This window comes from Coenobita brevimanus, chromosome 60 (assembly GCF_032717465.1).
Source record: "Coenobita brevimanus isolate Jiangsu-jjx chromosome 60, ASM3271746v2, whole genome shotgun sequence".
In the NCBI taxonomy this organism is placed as follows: Eukaryota; Metazoa; Arthropoda; class Malacostraca; order Decapoda; family Coenobitidae; genus Coenobita; species Coenobita brevimanus.
Window position 1 is genome coordinate 21216839 of NC_137013.1, and position 16758 is coordinate 21233596.

General features: G+C 45.0%; 1 protein-coding gene across 1 annotated transcript in view; it reads right to left on the minus strand.

Moving 5' to 3' along the window:
* Window positions 1-442: 442 nt before the first annotated feature.
* The window catches only part of LOC145403312 (uncharacterized), a 148399-nt gene continuing 132083 nt past the window's right edge, over window positions 443-16758 (minus strand). The window contains exons 19-21 of the mRNA XM_080275110.1: window positions 15419-15565; window positions 1894-2040; window positions 443-606 (exon numbers count right to left, since the gene is read on the minus strand). Of these exons, the coding sequence (XP_080131236.1) occupies window positions 443-606; window positions 1894-2040; window positions 15419-15565 (458 nt within the window). The remainder of the gene's footprint in view (window positions 607-1893; window positions 2041-15418; window positions 15566-16758) is intronic.

Genomic DNA, 16758 nt, shown 5'->3' on the forward strand with positions numbered 1-16758 from the left:
GTGCTATTGAAAGGATGAAGAAGTGTGGCATTGTCCTCCCTGCCACTGAGGTTCGTGAAATATGCTGAAAAGGGAAACTCTGAGCCAGGCTAAGCAAAAGTAGTATTGTATCCTCTCCATTCCTCTCTGATCGTTCTCAAGCTTAAGTTCCAAATAATTTGTTAGAAATCCTGGTTTCCTACCAGAAATTTAAGATAGGGATGACTACATTACACCTTTCTTTCATATGGATGTGGTTAGTTCATTTCTTATTAAACTAGTCCGTTTAATCAAAGTTCTTTCCATAATTTCTATCTTTCTCTTGATTTCTTTATCATTACTTGGCACTGTATGAACTAAAAATATATCATATATTCCTCACTCATTGTAGAACTATATCTCCCTATGATTACACAGAGAAACCAAGGATGCAAATTGATAATTCATCTAAACATAAGAAAACCTAAAGAACAAACTTACTTCTACACTCCCCTCGGTGACGAAGCTTGATGGATGGATCGTTACACGAGGCAATGCCGAGGAAGCAGCTGTTACAGTAAGTCTTTCCATCAGTGCCACACACTGGATCGTACAACAGGGGGCACACGTCAGGGCAGTTGTTGGTGGCTGCAGCAGGAAAACAAGGAAGTCACAAATGAGAATATGACCACTGAATTACTCGCAGATTTATTGCAATACCCTTAAACGTCCTTATCTCATATACTATTCTCAAATAACCTTAATGGCTGTTAACTTACAGCAGTATTTTGCTTATTATAATAAGCATTAAAATTACTTCTGTATACAGTTCGATCTCAATAGATAATACAGTACTTGATCATGGAAAGAGACAAACGTAAATTACGAAGTGTATCTTTCTAAAGCATTGTACCTGCTTCATAAACACTGTCTTCATACAGTACGTCACTAAATTTTCACAACCATTCCCCCGTACCATGTGGAGCTATGCTCATGTATGATAAACTGTGCAAGACAAGGCTATCATTCATGTTGTGCACTATCATGTTTAGATTTATCGGGGTACCGATTGCTTACTCAGCATCATCGACCTGTTCTACAAAGGTTTGTCCAGTCTTTCACCACTCTAACATGTTGAATACTACATTGTTCATCTCTGTTCATCGTGATTATGGATTTCATTCTCGACCTGAGTCTTTGCCTGTTTTTCTTTCCTTCTTTCTCAGGTCTGCAACACCGTTACCTTTGGAGGACGATTCTATTATTTCATTTCCTGAAAGCTAATAATTGACAACACTTCCTGCTTTTACTGATGTCTGAATTATCTTCTTTCATAAATTGTTTAATCGTGATACAGGCTACGTGCTGTATTTTTTTACTTCTAACGTGGCCTTAAAGTACCGTATCCATCTGCTTCACTGTTGAGTTGCAACGTGAGGTTTACACTACGATTATCCTGACGTTCGTCATAAAATAGTGCTATTAAAAGGATGAAGAAGTGTGGCATTGTCCTCCCTGCCACTGAGGTTCGTGAAATATGCTGAAAAGGGAAACTCTGAGCCAGGCTAAGCAAAAGTAGTATTGTATCCTCTCCATTCCTCTCTGATCGTTCTCAAGCTTAAGTTCCAAATAATTTGTTAGAAATCCTGGTTTCCTACCAGAAATTTAAGATAGGGATGACTACATTACACCTTTCTTTCATATGGATGTGGTTAGTTCATTTCTTATTAAACTAGTCCGTTTAATCAAAGCTCTTTCCATAATTTCTATCTTTCTCTTGATTTCTTTATCATTACTTGGCACTGTATGAACTAAAAATATATCATATATTCCTCACTCATTGTAGAACTATATCTCCCTATGATTACACAGAGAAACCAAGGATGCAAATTGATAATTCATCTAAACATAAGAAAACCTAAAGAACAAACTTACTTCTACACTCCCCTCGGTGACGAAGCTTGATGGATGGATCGTTACACGAGGCAATGCCGAGGAAGCAGCTGTTACTGTAAGTCTTTCCATCAGTGCCACAAACGGGGTCGACATACAAGGGGCACACGTCAGGGCAGTTCTTGGTGGCTGCAGCAGGAAAACAAGGAAGTCACAAATGAGAATATGACTACTGATTTACTCGCAGATTTATTGCAATACCCTTAAACGTCCTTATCTCATATACTATTCTCAAATAACCTTAATGACTCTGTTAACTTACAGCAATATTTTGCTTATTATAATAAGCATTAAAATTACTTCTGTATACAGTTCGATCTGAATAGATAATACAGTACTTGATCATGGAAAGAGACAAATGTAAATTACGAAGTGTATCTTTCTAAAGCATTGTACCTGCTTCATAAACACTGTCTTCATACAGTACGTCACTAAATTTTCACAACCACTGCCCCGTACCATGTGGAGCTATGCTCATGTATGATAAAATGTGCAAGACAAGGCTATCATTCATGTTGTGCACTATCATATTTAGATTTATCGGGGTACCGATTGCCCCCCCCCCCCGTGGGCAGCCACCTTGTCGTGGTGGGGTGGTTTGCGTGCCCCTGTGATCCCACAAGCCTGCCCGTGGATGTAACGCCATCCGGCAGGGTCTCCCATGCGGGTAGGGTTGTGGGTGAGGGGTCTGACTAAGCGCTGCCTGAAACGTAGGTTACCCATATGGGTCATCGGTGCCGCCCTCCAGAGGGATCGCTTCGGTGCTGTCCTGAGTTGGTTGGTTGGGTGTCTGGGCTGAGGGGTGTTGGGGAAGGGGTCTTTGCACTGGTGGGAGCAAACTTTCGCATCACGGGGTATCCTTTTGGGGACATCCCCTGGGGACGAGGTACCCCACTCCCATCAGACCGCACTCAGTCCCCTCACTCCCTGGTAGGCGGTTTCCCTTGGCCCCTGGTGCCAATTTGTCTCAAGCATGTATACATGGATACATCCCGAATTTCTTTAACCACTCGTGTGGTCGGTGACCAGCCGCACGAGTTGGCATCACCTGGTCACTCTCTGGCCGATGACCCTGTACCCCCAGGGTCATCTGCCAAAACTGCGAATGAAGATGACCTTCCTATCGAAGTGTTACCTGGTGTTTTTACTAATAACTCTTACACATAATACATAGTCCTTAAAATGGATAATGGTACTTCCTTCCGGAACCTGAATTGTTTTCAGATTTACAGTGGTCTAGTTTCAGCATGTGGATTTACCCCCAAGGTCTCTTTGCAAGGTGATGGTTCTCTGTTGCTAGAAGCCAGGAATAAAAAGGAGAGTTCATGCATCCAGTCCCTAACTATGGTTGCTGGTTATCCTGTATCTGCCTCTCGTCACTTGGTCCTAAACCAGTCCCGAGGGGCTGTGTATTCTCACGACTTGATCTCATATTCTGATTCTTCCCTCTTAGAGGGGCTGGCTCCTCAGGGTGTTGTAGAAGTACAGAGAATTATGAAGAAAGTTGATGGGGTTTTAACCCCCATGCCCACTCTTATCTTGACATTTGACCGTCTTACCTTGCCGGAGGTTATCACTGCTGTGTGGTGGAAGCTAAAGGTTAAACCTTATGTTCCCCGACCTAGAAGATGCTATTATTGTCAAAGATTTGGTCATGTCAGCCGTTCTTGCAGGCAGGAAGCGTCTGGCCTTCCTGAGGTCTGTGGAAATTGTGGTGGAATTTCTCATGGTATGGATGATTGTTCTCAACCCCCTAAATGTTTGAACTGTGGAGGAGCACATGCAGCCTCCTCAAGGGATTGCGAAGTATACAAGTATGAATATGAGATTATTTCTGTCCGAACAAAGGAGAAAATTTCCTTTTCCGAGGCAAAGGCCAGGGTTAGGGAGCTGTTCATTCGCCCTGGAGTTACCTTTGCTGCTGCGTTGTCTCGCCCTAAGGCTACTCAGCAGGTGCACCTGCCATCACACAATGCCCCATCAAATTCTCGGGGTTCTACTTCCCGGCCTTCCCGGCCGGGGGGTTCCACCGAGGGAGTGCAGCCTGGAAGCAGCTGTGCTTCTTCCGGGGAGGTGCCCCCTATCTCTGGGGGTGTCCCTTCTGTGGTGGTGCTTCCAGTATCTGGGAGTGCCTCCCCCATCCCAGTTCCTCCAGTTCCTCCTGTGACAAACACCCATGTCAATGCTACACCTTGCTTTGACACATTCAAAACTCCCGATGTCCTTGCTGTGCAAGGTAAGCATCGCCGTGGCTCCTCAGAGTGCTCAGAGAGCGAAGCGATGCTACCAAAGATCTCTGCAGTGGAGCCCACTACTCCCGCTCGGGATGCTCAGGGGTCAGGGCAAGTGCAGGCTGGGGATGGCATCTCGCTGATGACTCAGCCACCGCCAGATAGTGGTAGTCCTCAGGTAGTTGATGCACCTGCTCAGCTGCATGAGGCCTTGCCCTCTCAGGATTCCAGTACTGTGGGACGCGCTACTGATTGTGCTCCTTCTCGTGGTGGCACTGCCTGCCCTATTCCTGCTAGGGCAGTTTGCAGTCCACCTGCCAAACCATCTCTTGCCCCGCCAAAGAAGAAAACCATCGTCTGGCCCTCTTCTTCTTCCTCCAGGTTATCTTCAGCTGGGTGGCACACTGTACACCATAACGGTGCCAGGCAGTCCCTTTCTAAGGGCAGTTCTAAGCAACAATCTAAATCTGGTTGCTTGCCGAGGGCAAGGTTGTCTCCCCCCTCAACCTGATTCTTCCTTCACTGTGGGTACCATGGCATTCTCACCCAGTATATTACAATGGAATTGTCGAGGGCTGCGTGGTAATTGGGACCCTCCTGGCTTATTCCCCTTTGTGTGTGTGTCTCCAGGAAACTCTTGTAGGGCTTGCCACTCCTCATGCACCACCTGGGTATGATGCCTTTTACTCAGCTCCAACCCAGGATCCTGTTGGACATGGTGCTGTTTTGGTGAGGGCTAATGTCCCCCATCAACAGGTTCACCTCCAGTCTGATCAGTGTGTTGCTGTGCGGTTGTATGCCCTCCGCTAATATACTGTCTGTTGCATTTATTTACCACCCAGCGCAGTAGTTAGTAAAGCAGACCTTGAAGACTTCCTCACACAATTACCTAAGCCCTTTCTCTTCCTGGGGGACTTTAACGGTCGCCACCCTTTGTGGGGTGACTGTCTAATAAACCAATGTGGACATTTATTGGCATCCTTATTGGAGGACGAGGATCTCTCCCTGCTGAATACTGGCGAGTTTACGCATTTTCATCCTCAGACGAATACATTTACCACAATTGACCTCTCTATCTGTTCTCCTGACTGTCTCCTGGATTTCACCTGGGAGGTTCTGAGGGATCTGCATGGGAGTGATCACTTTCCTATCCTCCTTACTGCAGCAATATCTAGTCCTTGTTCCCGTCTCCCAAGGTGGAGGTTAGATAAGGCGGACTGGTCCCTTTTTTCTTCCTTGACTTCTATTGGTGTTTCCATAGAAGACTTTCCACATATAGATGAAGCTGTTTCGTTCTTTATGTCTATTATCCATTCTGCTGCCCTCCACGCTGTTCCAAGAACCTCTGGCACATATAACCATTGCCCTGTCCCATGGTGGAATGAGGATTGTAGTATTGCTGTACGTGCCAAAAAGACAGCATTTTCACATTATCGTCGATACAAAACAGAGCATTATCTTGTCGAATTCAGGAGGGCATATGCTAGGGCATGCTGGGTCCTCAAACAAGCCCAACGAGACTCTTTGATGCCTTCTGTGTCTTCCGTAAACTCTAAGACACCAGTGTCTCAGGTGTGGAAGAGGGTACAAAAGATTTTAGGAAAATTCCCGCAAGGCAGGTCCCCTGTGCTGCTGTCATATGGTGAGCCTGTTGGTGACCCTGCAGCTGTGGCCGATATTTTTGCTTCTGCCTTTGCAGCAGTCAGCCGTAGAGATGCTAGCACTCTAGTTTTTGCCAGACACAGGGATGTAGAAAAGGCTAGGGTATTGAACTTCCATTCCGGGAAAGGGGTCTTACAACCTCCCTTTCTCTTCCCATGAACTCCAATCTGCTCTTTCCCTTTGTCATGACACCTCTCCAGGGTCAGATGATATTCCCTATGCAGTGCTTCGGCACCTGGGTGATGATGCACTGTCTTTTCTCCTGAAGTTTTTTAATATAATCTGGAGAGACTCTTCTCTTCCTACCTCTTGATGCGAAGGTGTTGTCCTGCCATTCAAGAAGCCAGGGAAGACAGGATCCAGTCCTCTAGAATATCGACCAATTCCCCTTACATCATGCTTGTGTAAACTGTTTGAAAAGATGGTCAATTCATGCTTAATGTATTTCCTCGAAAGGAATGACTGTCTCTCTCAATGTCAGTCTGGTTTTCGCAAATATCGTTCGACGACAGATGCACTTGTCCACCTAGAGGCTGCAGCATGTGATGCTTTTGCCAGGAAGCAGCATCTGGTGTGCGTCTTCTTTGACTTAGAAAAGGCATATGATACTACATGGCTGTTTGGTATCATCAAGCAGCTCATTCTTTAGGTTTACGTGGTCGGCTGCCCCTATTTATATTAGACTTTCTGCGTGACCGTTCATTCAGGGTTCGAATTGGTGATACTCTGTCTCCTCCATACCCTCAGGGAGAAGGCGTGCCTCAAGGAAGTGTCCTTAGCACGATCCTTTTTGCTATGGCATTAGATGGTATTCTGTCCTCTATTCCAGAGGGGGTGTCTGCCTCACTGTATGTCGATGATTTAGCTATATGGTATGCTGCCTTCCGGATGCCAATGGCTGAACATCGCATGCAGCTTACCTTAGACCACGTATCTCATTGGGCCACAATGCATGGTTTCCGTTTCTCCCCAACAAAAACAGTGGCCTTACATTTCTCACGCTTGAGAGGTGTCCACCCCGACCCCAATCTCAAGTTACATGGCCACAGGGTCCGATGTGTGGATGAAGCAAGATTTCTCGGTCTTGTTTTTGACAGACGACTGACGTGGGTTCCCCACATCCGTGCATTATGTTTATCCTACCACCATGCCCTGTCTCTCCTATGGACTCTATCTCACCTGTCTTGGGGCTCTGATAGAGCCACCCTGCTCTACCTTTACCAAGCCTTGGTACGGAGCAAATTGGACTATGGGTGTGAGGTATACTCTTCTGCTACTGAGGCATGGCTGCAGCCTCTCAGTTCAATCCATCACCCTGGGATCCGTCTGTCAACTGGAGCTTTCCGGTCTTCCCCAATTCCTAGTCTATTAGTAGACGTGAATGAAACGCCACTAGATCTCCGTCGCCAGTCCTTACTGCTGCAGTGTTGGCACCACCTTCACCGTCTACCTTCCTCACCAAGTTGTATGGCTGTCGCCGAGGTCGCTCTTTTCCCCTTTTATAACACCCACCCTCACTATCCACAACCGTTTCGGTACAGAGTGAGGGCTGCCATGAAGGAGTTAGGTGTTCAGCCTTTTCCTGTTTGCCCTGTGCGTGTTCCCCGAGTAGCTCCCTGGCTCCTCCCAGAAGTACGGCCATGTGATTACTTCCCTGAGAGGAAGGCCTCTCTTTCCACACACGTAGCTCTGTCTTATTTTTTAGAACTTGCCTCTGCCCACAGTGACTCGATCTCTGTATATACTGATGGTTCCAAGTCCCACGTTGGGACAGGCTTTGGTGTAGTTTTTCATGATTTTAGCCGTGGTGGGAGTCTTCCTCCTTCCGCCTCTGTTTTTACTGCTGAACTTACAGCTATTTTAGTTGCAGTTGAGTTGATTTTTAGTTTCCCCCCTGCTTCTTTAACTATTTTTAGTGACTCAGCCAGTGCCTTGCAAGCTTTGTCTTGTGGCTTCTCATCACACCCTCTAGTCCTGTCTATCTTGGAGTGGCTCTTCTTCTTACACAGACGCAGATTTTCTATACAGATGTGTTGGGTCCCTGCTCATGTGCGGGTCGTAGGGAATGAGCGTGCTGACTCTGTGGTGAGAGCTGCTGCCTCTCGCCCTTCCTCTCCCCATTACCGTGTCCCATCTGAGGATTTATGTACAAGCACTATAGAAGCTGTCCGTCTCTGTTGGCAGAGAAGGTGGGATGCAGTAGGGGCGAACAAACTCCCCAGCATTCATCAGAACCTGGGCGATGGAGGGTATGTGGGACAATCCCGACAGTGGGAAACAGCTTTGGCCCGTCTCCGGATTGGCCACACTAGGCTGACTCATGGTTTTTTATTGGAGAAGGTGCCCCCTCCCTATTGTGATGACTGTCTGGTTCCTTTGACTGTGCAGCATCTTCTTTTGGAATGCCCAAGTCTTGAGGATCTTCGTTGGCAGTACCTTTCCGGGTGCCGAGCCAACAACGGACCTTATCTTCTCTCTTCGGTACTTGGGGAAGAGGCATGTGCTATGGGAGGAGGCACCTTCTCCTTTGTGTTAAGCTCCGGCCTTCTACACAAACTGTAGGACTTTACCATATTTTAGTTTGTGTTTTATACTGTTCTCGTTTAACCTCAATCTTTGCACCACGTTTTAGTTTTGGTTGTTTCTTTGATTTTGTCGTTTTGTTTTATGCATCATTTTATTTATTTATTTATTCATTTATTTTATTACTTCCTTTTAATGTTTGTGTTCGACGGCATATGACCTCTGCTGTTGCGCTGCCATGTCACATTTTCATTTATTCATTCATTCATTCGGGGTACCGATTGCTGACTCAGCATCATCGACCTATTCTACAAAGGTTTGTCCAGTCTTTCACCACTCTAACATATTAAATACTAAATTGTTCATCTCTATTTATCGTGATTATGGATTTCATTCTCGACCTGAGTCTTTGCCTGTTTTTCTTTCCTTCTTTCTCAGGTCTGCAACACCGTTACCTTTAGAGGACGATTCTACTATTTCATTTCCTGAAAGCTAATAATTGACAACACTTCCTGCTTTTATTGATGTCTGAATTATCTTCTTTCATAAAGTGTTTAATCGCGTTATGGGCTACGTACTTTATTTTTTCTCTAACGTGGCCTTAAAGTACCATCACCTTCTGCTTCACTGTTGAGATGCAAAGTGAGATTAACACAACGATTATCCTGACGCAATTCAAAGTAGTGCAATTGAAATGATGAAGTGTGGCATTGTCTTCCCGGCCACAAAGGTTCGTGAAATTATGCTGAAAAGGGAAACTCTGAGCCAGGCTACAGCAAGAGGAGTAGACTGTAGGACCAGTCGAGCAGGGGAGTACTTCCAAGGTGGATGGAAAGCTGACGACAGGGAGAGCTAGAGCTACCGCTTCATCAGCCCTCCAGACTAGTTCCTGACCATCCCCTTTTGCCGAATTTTTGAAAGTGTTTCAGTAACACAGAGAGTAGGCCAGCATGCTCTCCAATACAAGGTTCTCTAACTGTCAACGCCAATCTGCATGCACAGTAAGCACTACACTTCCTTTTCAAAAAAAAAAAAAAAAAAAAAACTGGCACACAATAACCAGGCCTCAGAGTCCCCGGGGAGGAGGGGACCATAAATGCCCCCATCCGCCCCTCTCCCGGTGACGACTCAACAAGATGCCTGGAACCATTGTCTGACTCATTTCTTCATTCCTGCAACATTCACGGCCTTTCCTGAGGAGTAGACTGTAGCACCAGTCGAGCAGGGCAGTACTCCCGAGGTGGATGGAAAGCTGATGACAGGGAGTGCTGGAGCTCCCGTTTCATCAGCCCTCAGAACTAGTTCCTGACCATCCCCCTTTGCTGAACTTTTTCAGTGTCTCAGTTACACAGAGAGTAGGCCAGCATGCTCTCCAGTACAAATTTCTCTAACTATCTGCACCAAACTACATGCACAGTACACACTACACTTCCTATTCAAAATTCACCAAAAATGGCGTCAATTCACCCAGCCTCGGAGTCCCCGGGAGGGGGACCATAAATGCCCCCGCCATCTGCCCCTCTCCCGGTGACGACTCGAGGTGCCTGGAACCACTGTCTGACTCTCTTCTTCTTCATTTCTGCAACATTCGCGGCCTTTCATCTAACTTTCGCTCTGTTGAGCACCACCTCTCCTCCTCTAAACCTCACCTTCTTTTTCTAACGGAGACTCAGCTGTCTGAGGCAACTGACAGCAAACCCTTTTCTGTATCCTCCTACTTTCTCTATACTCATTTCAAAGCCAAAGGTGGCTGTTGTGTATACATACGCAACAACTTATCTTGCTCTCGTGTTCCTGAACTTGATTCTTCTGAATTCTCCACGCTCTGGCTTCGGCTTTCCTGTCATTCTCTGACTAAATATATCTGTGCTGTTTACTTATCCCCTAATTCTACTGACTATCAAAAATTCTTTGACTATCTTACTTCTACGATGGAACACATTCTGTCCATTTCTCCTTTCTCTGAAATCTCCATTCTTGGAGATTTCAATGTTCACCACCACCTTTGGCTCTCCTCTCCTTTCACGGAACCACCTGGTGAACAAGCCTACATCTTTTCTATCCTTAATGACCTAGAGCAGCTTGTACAGCACCCTACCCGTATCCCTGACCGCCTTGGAGAGAGCTCCAACATACTTGACCTCTTCCTCACAACTAATCCTTCTGCTTACTCTGTTAATCTTTTCTCTCCGTTGGGCTCCTCCGATCACAACCTTATTACCTTAACCTGTCCTATCACTCCGGTACGGCCTGTGGACCCTCCAGAGAAACGTCGTCTGTGGCATTTTGGAGCAGCAGACTGGAAGGCCCTCAGGCAGTACTTCTTTGATTTTCCCTGGAATGATTATTGCTTCCATGGCCGTGAGCCATCTGAGTGTGCCTTGCGCATTATGGAGGTTATTCTCTCGGGCATGGAAGCATACATGGAAGCATACATTCCTTGGTTTAATCACGCTTGTTCTAATGCTGTCCCCAACAAGGAGAAGGCCTACAAAAGGTACCGGAGCCAACCCACCCCTGAATCACATCATCTTTACGTTTCTGCCCGGAATCGTGCTAAGTCTTTTCTTCGCTCCACTAAAAATAATTTCATCCATACTAAATGCTCTCAACTCTCCAACTCGAATTCTTCCCGCTCCTTCCGGCACCTTGCCAAAAATCTTTCTGACAACTTTACCTCATCATCCTTCCCTCCTCTTTTCTGCTCTGATGGTTCTGTAGCTATTTCTTCTGCTGATAAAGCAGATCTCTTTGCACAGACTTTCTCCTCCAATTCCACCTTAGACGATTCCGGTGCTGTTCCTCCGTCACTTCCCCCCTCTGACTTCCTCATGGCTGACATTAAAATTTCTTCAGTTGATGTATTTTCTGCCATCACTGGCCTCAGTACTAACAAGGCATATGGGCCTGATGGGGTCCCTCCTGTTGTTCTCAAGAACTGTGCTTCTGTGCTTACACCCTGCCTAGGCAAACTCTTTCGCCTTTGTCTGTCAACTTGTACCCTTCCTTCTTACTGGAAGTTTGCTCTCATTCAGCCAGTCCCAAAGAAGGGTGACCACTCCCAACCCTCCAACTATCGTCCAATTGCTTTAACGTCCTGTATTTCAAAAGTTTTCAAGTCAATTCTTAATAGAAAAATTTTAAGGCATCTTTCCTATCACAACCTTCTTTACGATCGTCAGTATGGGTTCCGTCAGGGACGCTCCACTGGCGATCTTCTCACCTACCTTTCAGACTCCTGGTCATCCTCCTTTCGGGACTTTGGCGAAAGCTTTGCCATTGCACTTGACATCTCAAAGGCTTTCGATCGAGTCTGACATAAATCTTTAATTTCCAAACTGCCCTCCTACGGTTTCTATCCTTCTATCTGTGCCTTCATCGCTAGCTTCCTTTCTGGTCGTTCTATAGCCGCTGCTGTAGACGGCCATCGTTCTTCTCCTAGATCTATCAAGAGTGGTGTTCCTCAGGGCTCTGTCCTATCACCAACTCTCTTCCTTTTATTCATCAATGATCTTCTAAACTGTACATCTAACCCTATCCACTCATACGCTGATGACTCCACCCTTCACCTTTCCATTCGGTTCCCGCAACGCCCATCTCAACAGTTACTTCAAGAAACAAGGGATGAGGCTATGGCACACCTAATGTCTGACTTGGCTCATATCTCTGACTGGGGTAAAAATAATATGGTTGTCTTTAATGCATCTAAGACTCAGTTCTTACACCTATCAACCCGACAAAATCTTCCACAGGTATACCCACTAATGTTTAATAATATTCAGCTTAATCCTGCATCATCCTTGAACATGCTTGGGGTTTCATTTACTCGGGACTTATCTTGGAAAGATCATATTACATCTCTTGTAAAATCTGCTTCCAAGAGATTGGGTGTGCTAAGCCGACTCCGCTCTTTCTTTACCCCCGCACAATTGTTGACTCTATACAGGGGTTTTATCCGCCCTTGTGTGGAGTACAACTCTCATGTCTGGGGAGGCTCCCCACATACAGCTCTTCTCAATAGGGTGGAGTCAAAGGCTTTTCGTCTCATTAACTCTCCTCCTCTTACTGACTCCCTTCAACCTCTGTCTCTTCGCCGCACTGTTGCATCTTTATCTCTTTTCTATCGCTACTTTAATGGTCACTGCTCCTCTGAACTGTCTGCTTGCATTCCTCCACCTCTACGACGGGCGCGTAGCACCCGTCTGGCAGCAAACTCTCATCCCTTTTCTGTCCAACTCTCTAATGCAAGAGTTAACCGTTACTCCCAGTCTTTCATTTATGCAACAGGTCAGCTCTGGAACTGTCTCCTTCTGTCTGTATTTCCTGCTGCCTATGATCTCCAGTCTTTCAAACGTAGTGTGTCCAGGCATCTTAAAATGATCGGATCTTGAATTTGGCTCTCTGTTGTGTTTTGTTTTTCTCTTGGAGGGAACTGTTACTGCGGGCTTGTGGCCTTTGGTTCCTTCTTCCTCGCATAAAAAAAGAAAAAAAAAAAACTATCTCTCTCTCGAGCACCACCTCTTCTCCTCTAAACCTCGCCATCACTTCCTGACAGAGACTCAGCTGTCTGAGGCATCTGACAGCAAACCCTTTTCTTTTTCCTCCTACTTTCTTTATACTCATTTCAAAGCCAAAGGTGTATGTTGTGTATATGCTGTCTGCAACAAGGTGAGAGCCTATAAAAGGTACCAGAGCCAACCCATCCCTGAATCATATCTTGTTTATGTTTCTGCCCAGAATCATGGTAAGGCAGTTCTTCGCTTTGCTAAAAATAATTTCATCCATACTACAGTAAATGCTCTCAACTCTCCAACTCGATTTCTTCCCGCTCCTTCTGGCACCTTTCCAAAAACATTTCTAACAACTTTACTTCATCATCCTTCCCTCCTCTTTTCTACTTTTATGGCTCTGTAGCTATTTCTTCTACTGATGAAGCAGATCTCTTCACTCAGACTTTCTCCTCCAGTTCCACCTTAGACGATTCCAGAGCTGTTTCTCCATCACTTCCCCCCTCCGACTTCCTTATGGCTGACAATAAAATCTCTTCAGCTGATGTATTTTCTGCCATTACTGGCCTTAATACTAACAAGGCATATGGGCCTGATGGAGTTCCTCCTGTGGTCCTCAAGAACTGTGCTTCTGTGCTTACACCTTGCCTAGGTAAACTCTTTTGCCTTTGCCTTTCAACTTGTACCTTTCCTTCTTGCTGGAAGTTTGCTTTCATTCAGTCACTCCCAAAGATGGGTGACCATTCCCAACCCTCTAACTATCGTCCAATTGCTTTAACATCCTGTGTCTCGAAAGTTTTCAAGTCTATTCTTAATAGAAAAATTTTAAAGCATCTTTCCTATCACAACCTTCTTTCTGATCATCAGTATAGGTTCCATCGGGGACGCTCCACTGGCAATTTTCTCACCTACCTTTCAGACTCCTGGTCATCCTTCTTTCGGGACTTTGGCGAAAGCTTTGCCATTGCACTTGACATCACAAAGCATTTCTATCGAGTCTGGCATAAATCTTTAATTTTCAAACTGCCCTCTTATGATTTCTATTCTTCTATCTGTGCCTTCATCTATAGCTTCCTTTCTGCTCGTTCCATAGCCGCTATTGTGGACGGCCATCGTTCTTCTCCTGGATCTATCAACAGTGGTGTTCCTCAGGGCTCTGTCCTATCACCAGCTCTCATCCTTTTATTCATCAATGACCTTCTAAGCTGTACATCTAACCCTATCCACTCATACGCTAATGATTCCACCCTTCACCTTTCCATTTGGTTCCCGCAACGCCCATCTCAGCAGTAACTTCAAAAACAAGGGATGAGGCTATGGCACACCTAATGTCTGACTTGGCTCGTATCTCTGACTGGGGTAAAAATAATCTTGTTTTTAATGCATCAAAGACTCAGTTATTACACCTATCAACCGGACACAGTCTTCCACAGGAGTACCCACTAATGTTTAATAATACACAGCTCAATCTTGCATCATCTCTGAACATGCTTAGGGTTTTACTCATTCGGGACTTATCTTGGAAAGATCATATTATATCTCTTGTAAAATCTGCTTCCAAGAGATAGGTGTGCTAACCCAACACCGTACCTTCTTTACCCTGCGCAGTTGTTGACTGTATACACGGGTATTATTCGCCCCTTTATAGAGTACAACTCTCATGTGCGGGGAGACTCCCCAAATACAGCTCTTCTCGATAGAGTGGAGTCAATGGCTTCTCGTCTCATTAACTCATCACTCTTATCTTAAATGTCGGGACCAATTGCCTAGCCCCGGAATCCTACGCTCTTCATGAGGCAATGCAGGATTGGATGATGGATGGATGGATGGAACTCTCCTCCTCTTACTGGCTCCCTTCAACCTCTGTCTCTTCGCCGCTCTGTTGCATCTTTATCTCTTTTCTGTCACTGCTTCAATGGTCACTGCTTCTCTGAACTGTCTGCTTGCATCCCTTCACCTCTACGACGGGTGCGTAGCACCCGTCTGGCGACAAACTCTTATCCCTTTTCTGTCCAATCTAATGCAAGAGTTAACCGTTACTCCCAGTCCTTCATTTTTGCAGCAGGTCAGCTCTGGAAGTGTCTCTCTGTCTGTATTTCCAACTTCCTATGATCTCTGGTCATTCAAACGCAGTGTGTCCAGGCATCTCGAAATCAACGGATCTTTAATTTGGCCTTCTTTTGTTTTTTTTGTTTTTTTCTTGGAAGGAATGGTTTGCGGGCTACTGGGCTTTGGTTCTTTTCTTCGTTCTCAAAAAAGAAAGTATAGTATCCTCTCCATTTCTCTCTGGTCATTCTCAAGCTTACGTTCCAAATGATTTGTTAGAAATCCTGGTTTCCTACCAGAAATTTAGGTTAGGGATGCATTACACCTTTCTTCCATTAGTCTGTTTAATCAAACTTCTTTCCAAAATTTCTATCTTTCTCTTGATTTTTTATCCTTAATTGGCACTGTATGAACTAAATATATATCATATATTCCTCACTCATTGCAGAACTAAATCTCCTTATGATTACTCAGACAGACCATGCATACCAATTGATAATTCATCTAAACATAAGAAAACCTAAAGAACAAACTTACTTTTACACTCCCCTCGGTGACGAAGCTTGATGGATGGATCGTTACACGAGGCAATGCCGAGGAAGCAGCTGTTGCTGTAAGTCTTTCCATCAGTGCCACACACTGGATCGTACAACAGGGGGCACACGTCAGGGCAGTTCTGAGTAGCTGCAGCAGGAAGAACAACGAAGCCACAAATGAGAATATGATTAATGAATTACTTTCAGATTCAATGCAATACACTTAAAAGTCCATATTTCAGACTCTATTCTCAAATAACCTGAACGATTGTCTTAACTTATAGCCTCACTTTGCTTATGATCATAAGGATTAAAATTCCTTTTGTATACAGTTCGATCTCAATAGATAATGCTCGATCATGGAAAGAGACAAACGAAAATTACGAAGTCCCTCTGTCTATAGCAGTATGCCTGCTTCATAAACACTCTCCATACATACTGTACTCGTTTTTAAAGTTTCACAGCCACTGCCCTGTACCCTCTGCAGCTATGTTCATGTACTTCAGCAAACACACACACACACACACACACACACACACACACACACACACACACACACACACACATCTATCTGTCCATTTATCTATATCTGTCCATACATACATACATACATTCATGCATACATACATATGATCGAAAAGGGGTTTACTCGTACGGAAGGTATATTCAAACCATCGCTTTCAAAAACAATTCTAAGCTGATTACGATAATCTGCATGTAGCGAGACAAAAGCAATAAAGTAGACTTCTTTTTCTATGCATTCAGAGAAAACATGGAAACTAAACATGGAAACTGCATACCAAATCCTATGAAATATATGTCGAGTTCGTTTAATTCTATGTGTTCACTCTTCCCTATTTCTGATCACTTTGGTTTTTGTGAGGGAGGTGACCCTCCTAGAATCGCTGGGGGTCACGGTACCCAAACATCGCATTGCGAAAGAGAGTCCACTGTACAACACATACTAAGATAACAGCCATATCTGCCCTCCTTTCACTATGCCCGAGAATGTTTAATTTAGTGAAGGGGCTAACCCTTCCTAAAAATCATGATTACAAAACTGCACAATAATGAAAGACCTTCGGAGTAACTGGACGAACTCACCTAGGAAGTTTCATTCAAAGCTTTCCCCTCTTTCTAATTGTTTTTATATTGGGAAAGGGACTGACCCTCCAATAATCACTGGGGAGTCACGCTTCTCAATATCACATTATGGATGTGAGTCCACTGTACAGCATGTGCTGAGATATCAAACCTATAAATGCCCTTCTTTCAATATTTACCGTCCTCTTTCAGCAAAAGCGAGGGGATATCGCTTTTTTTTTCTGTGTGTGTGTGTGT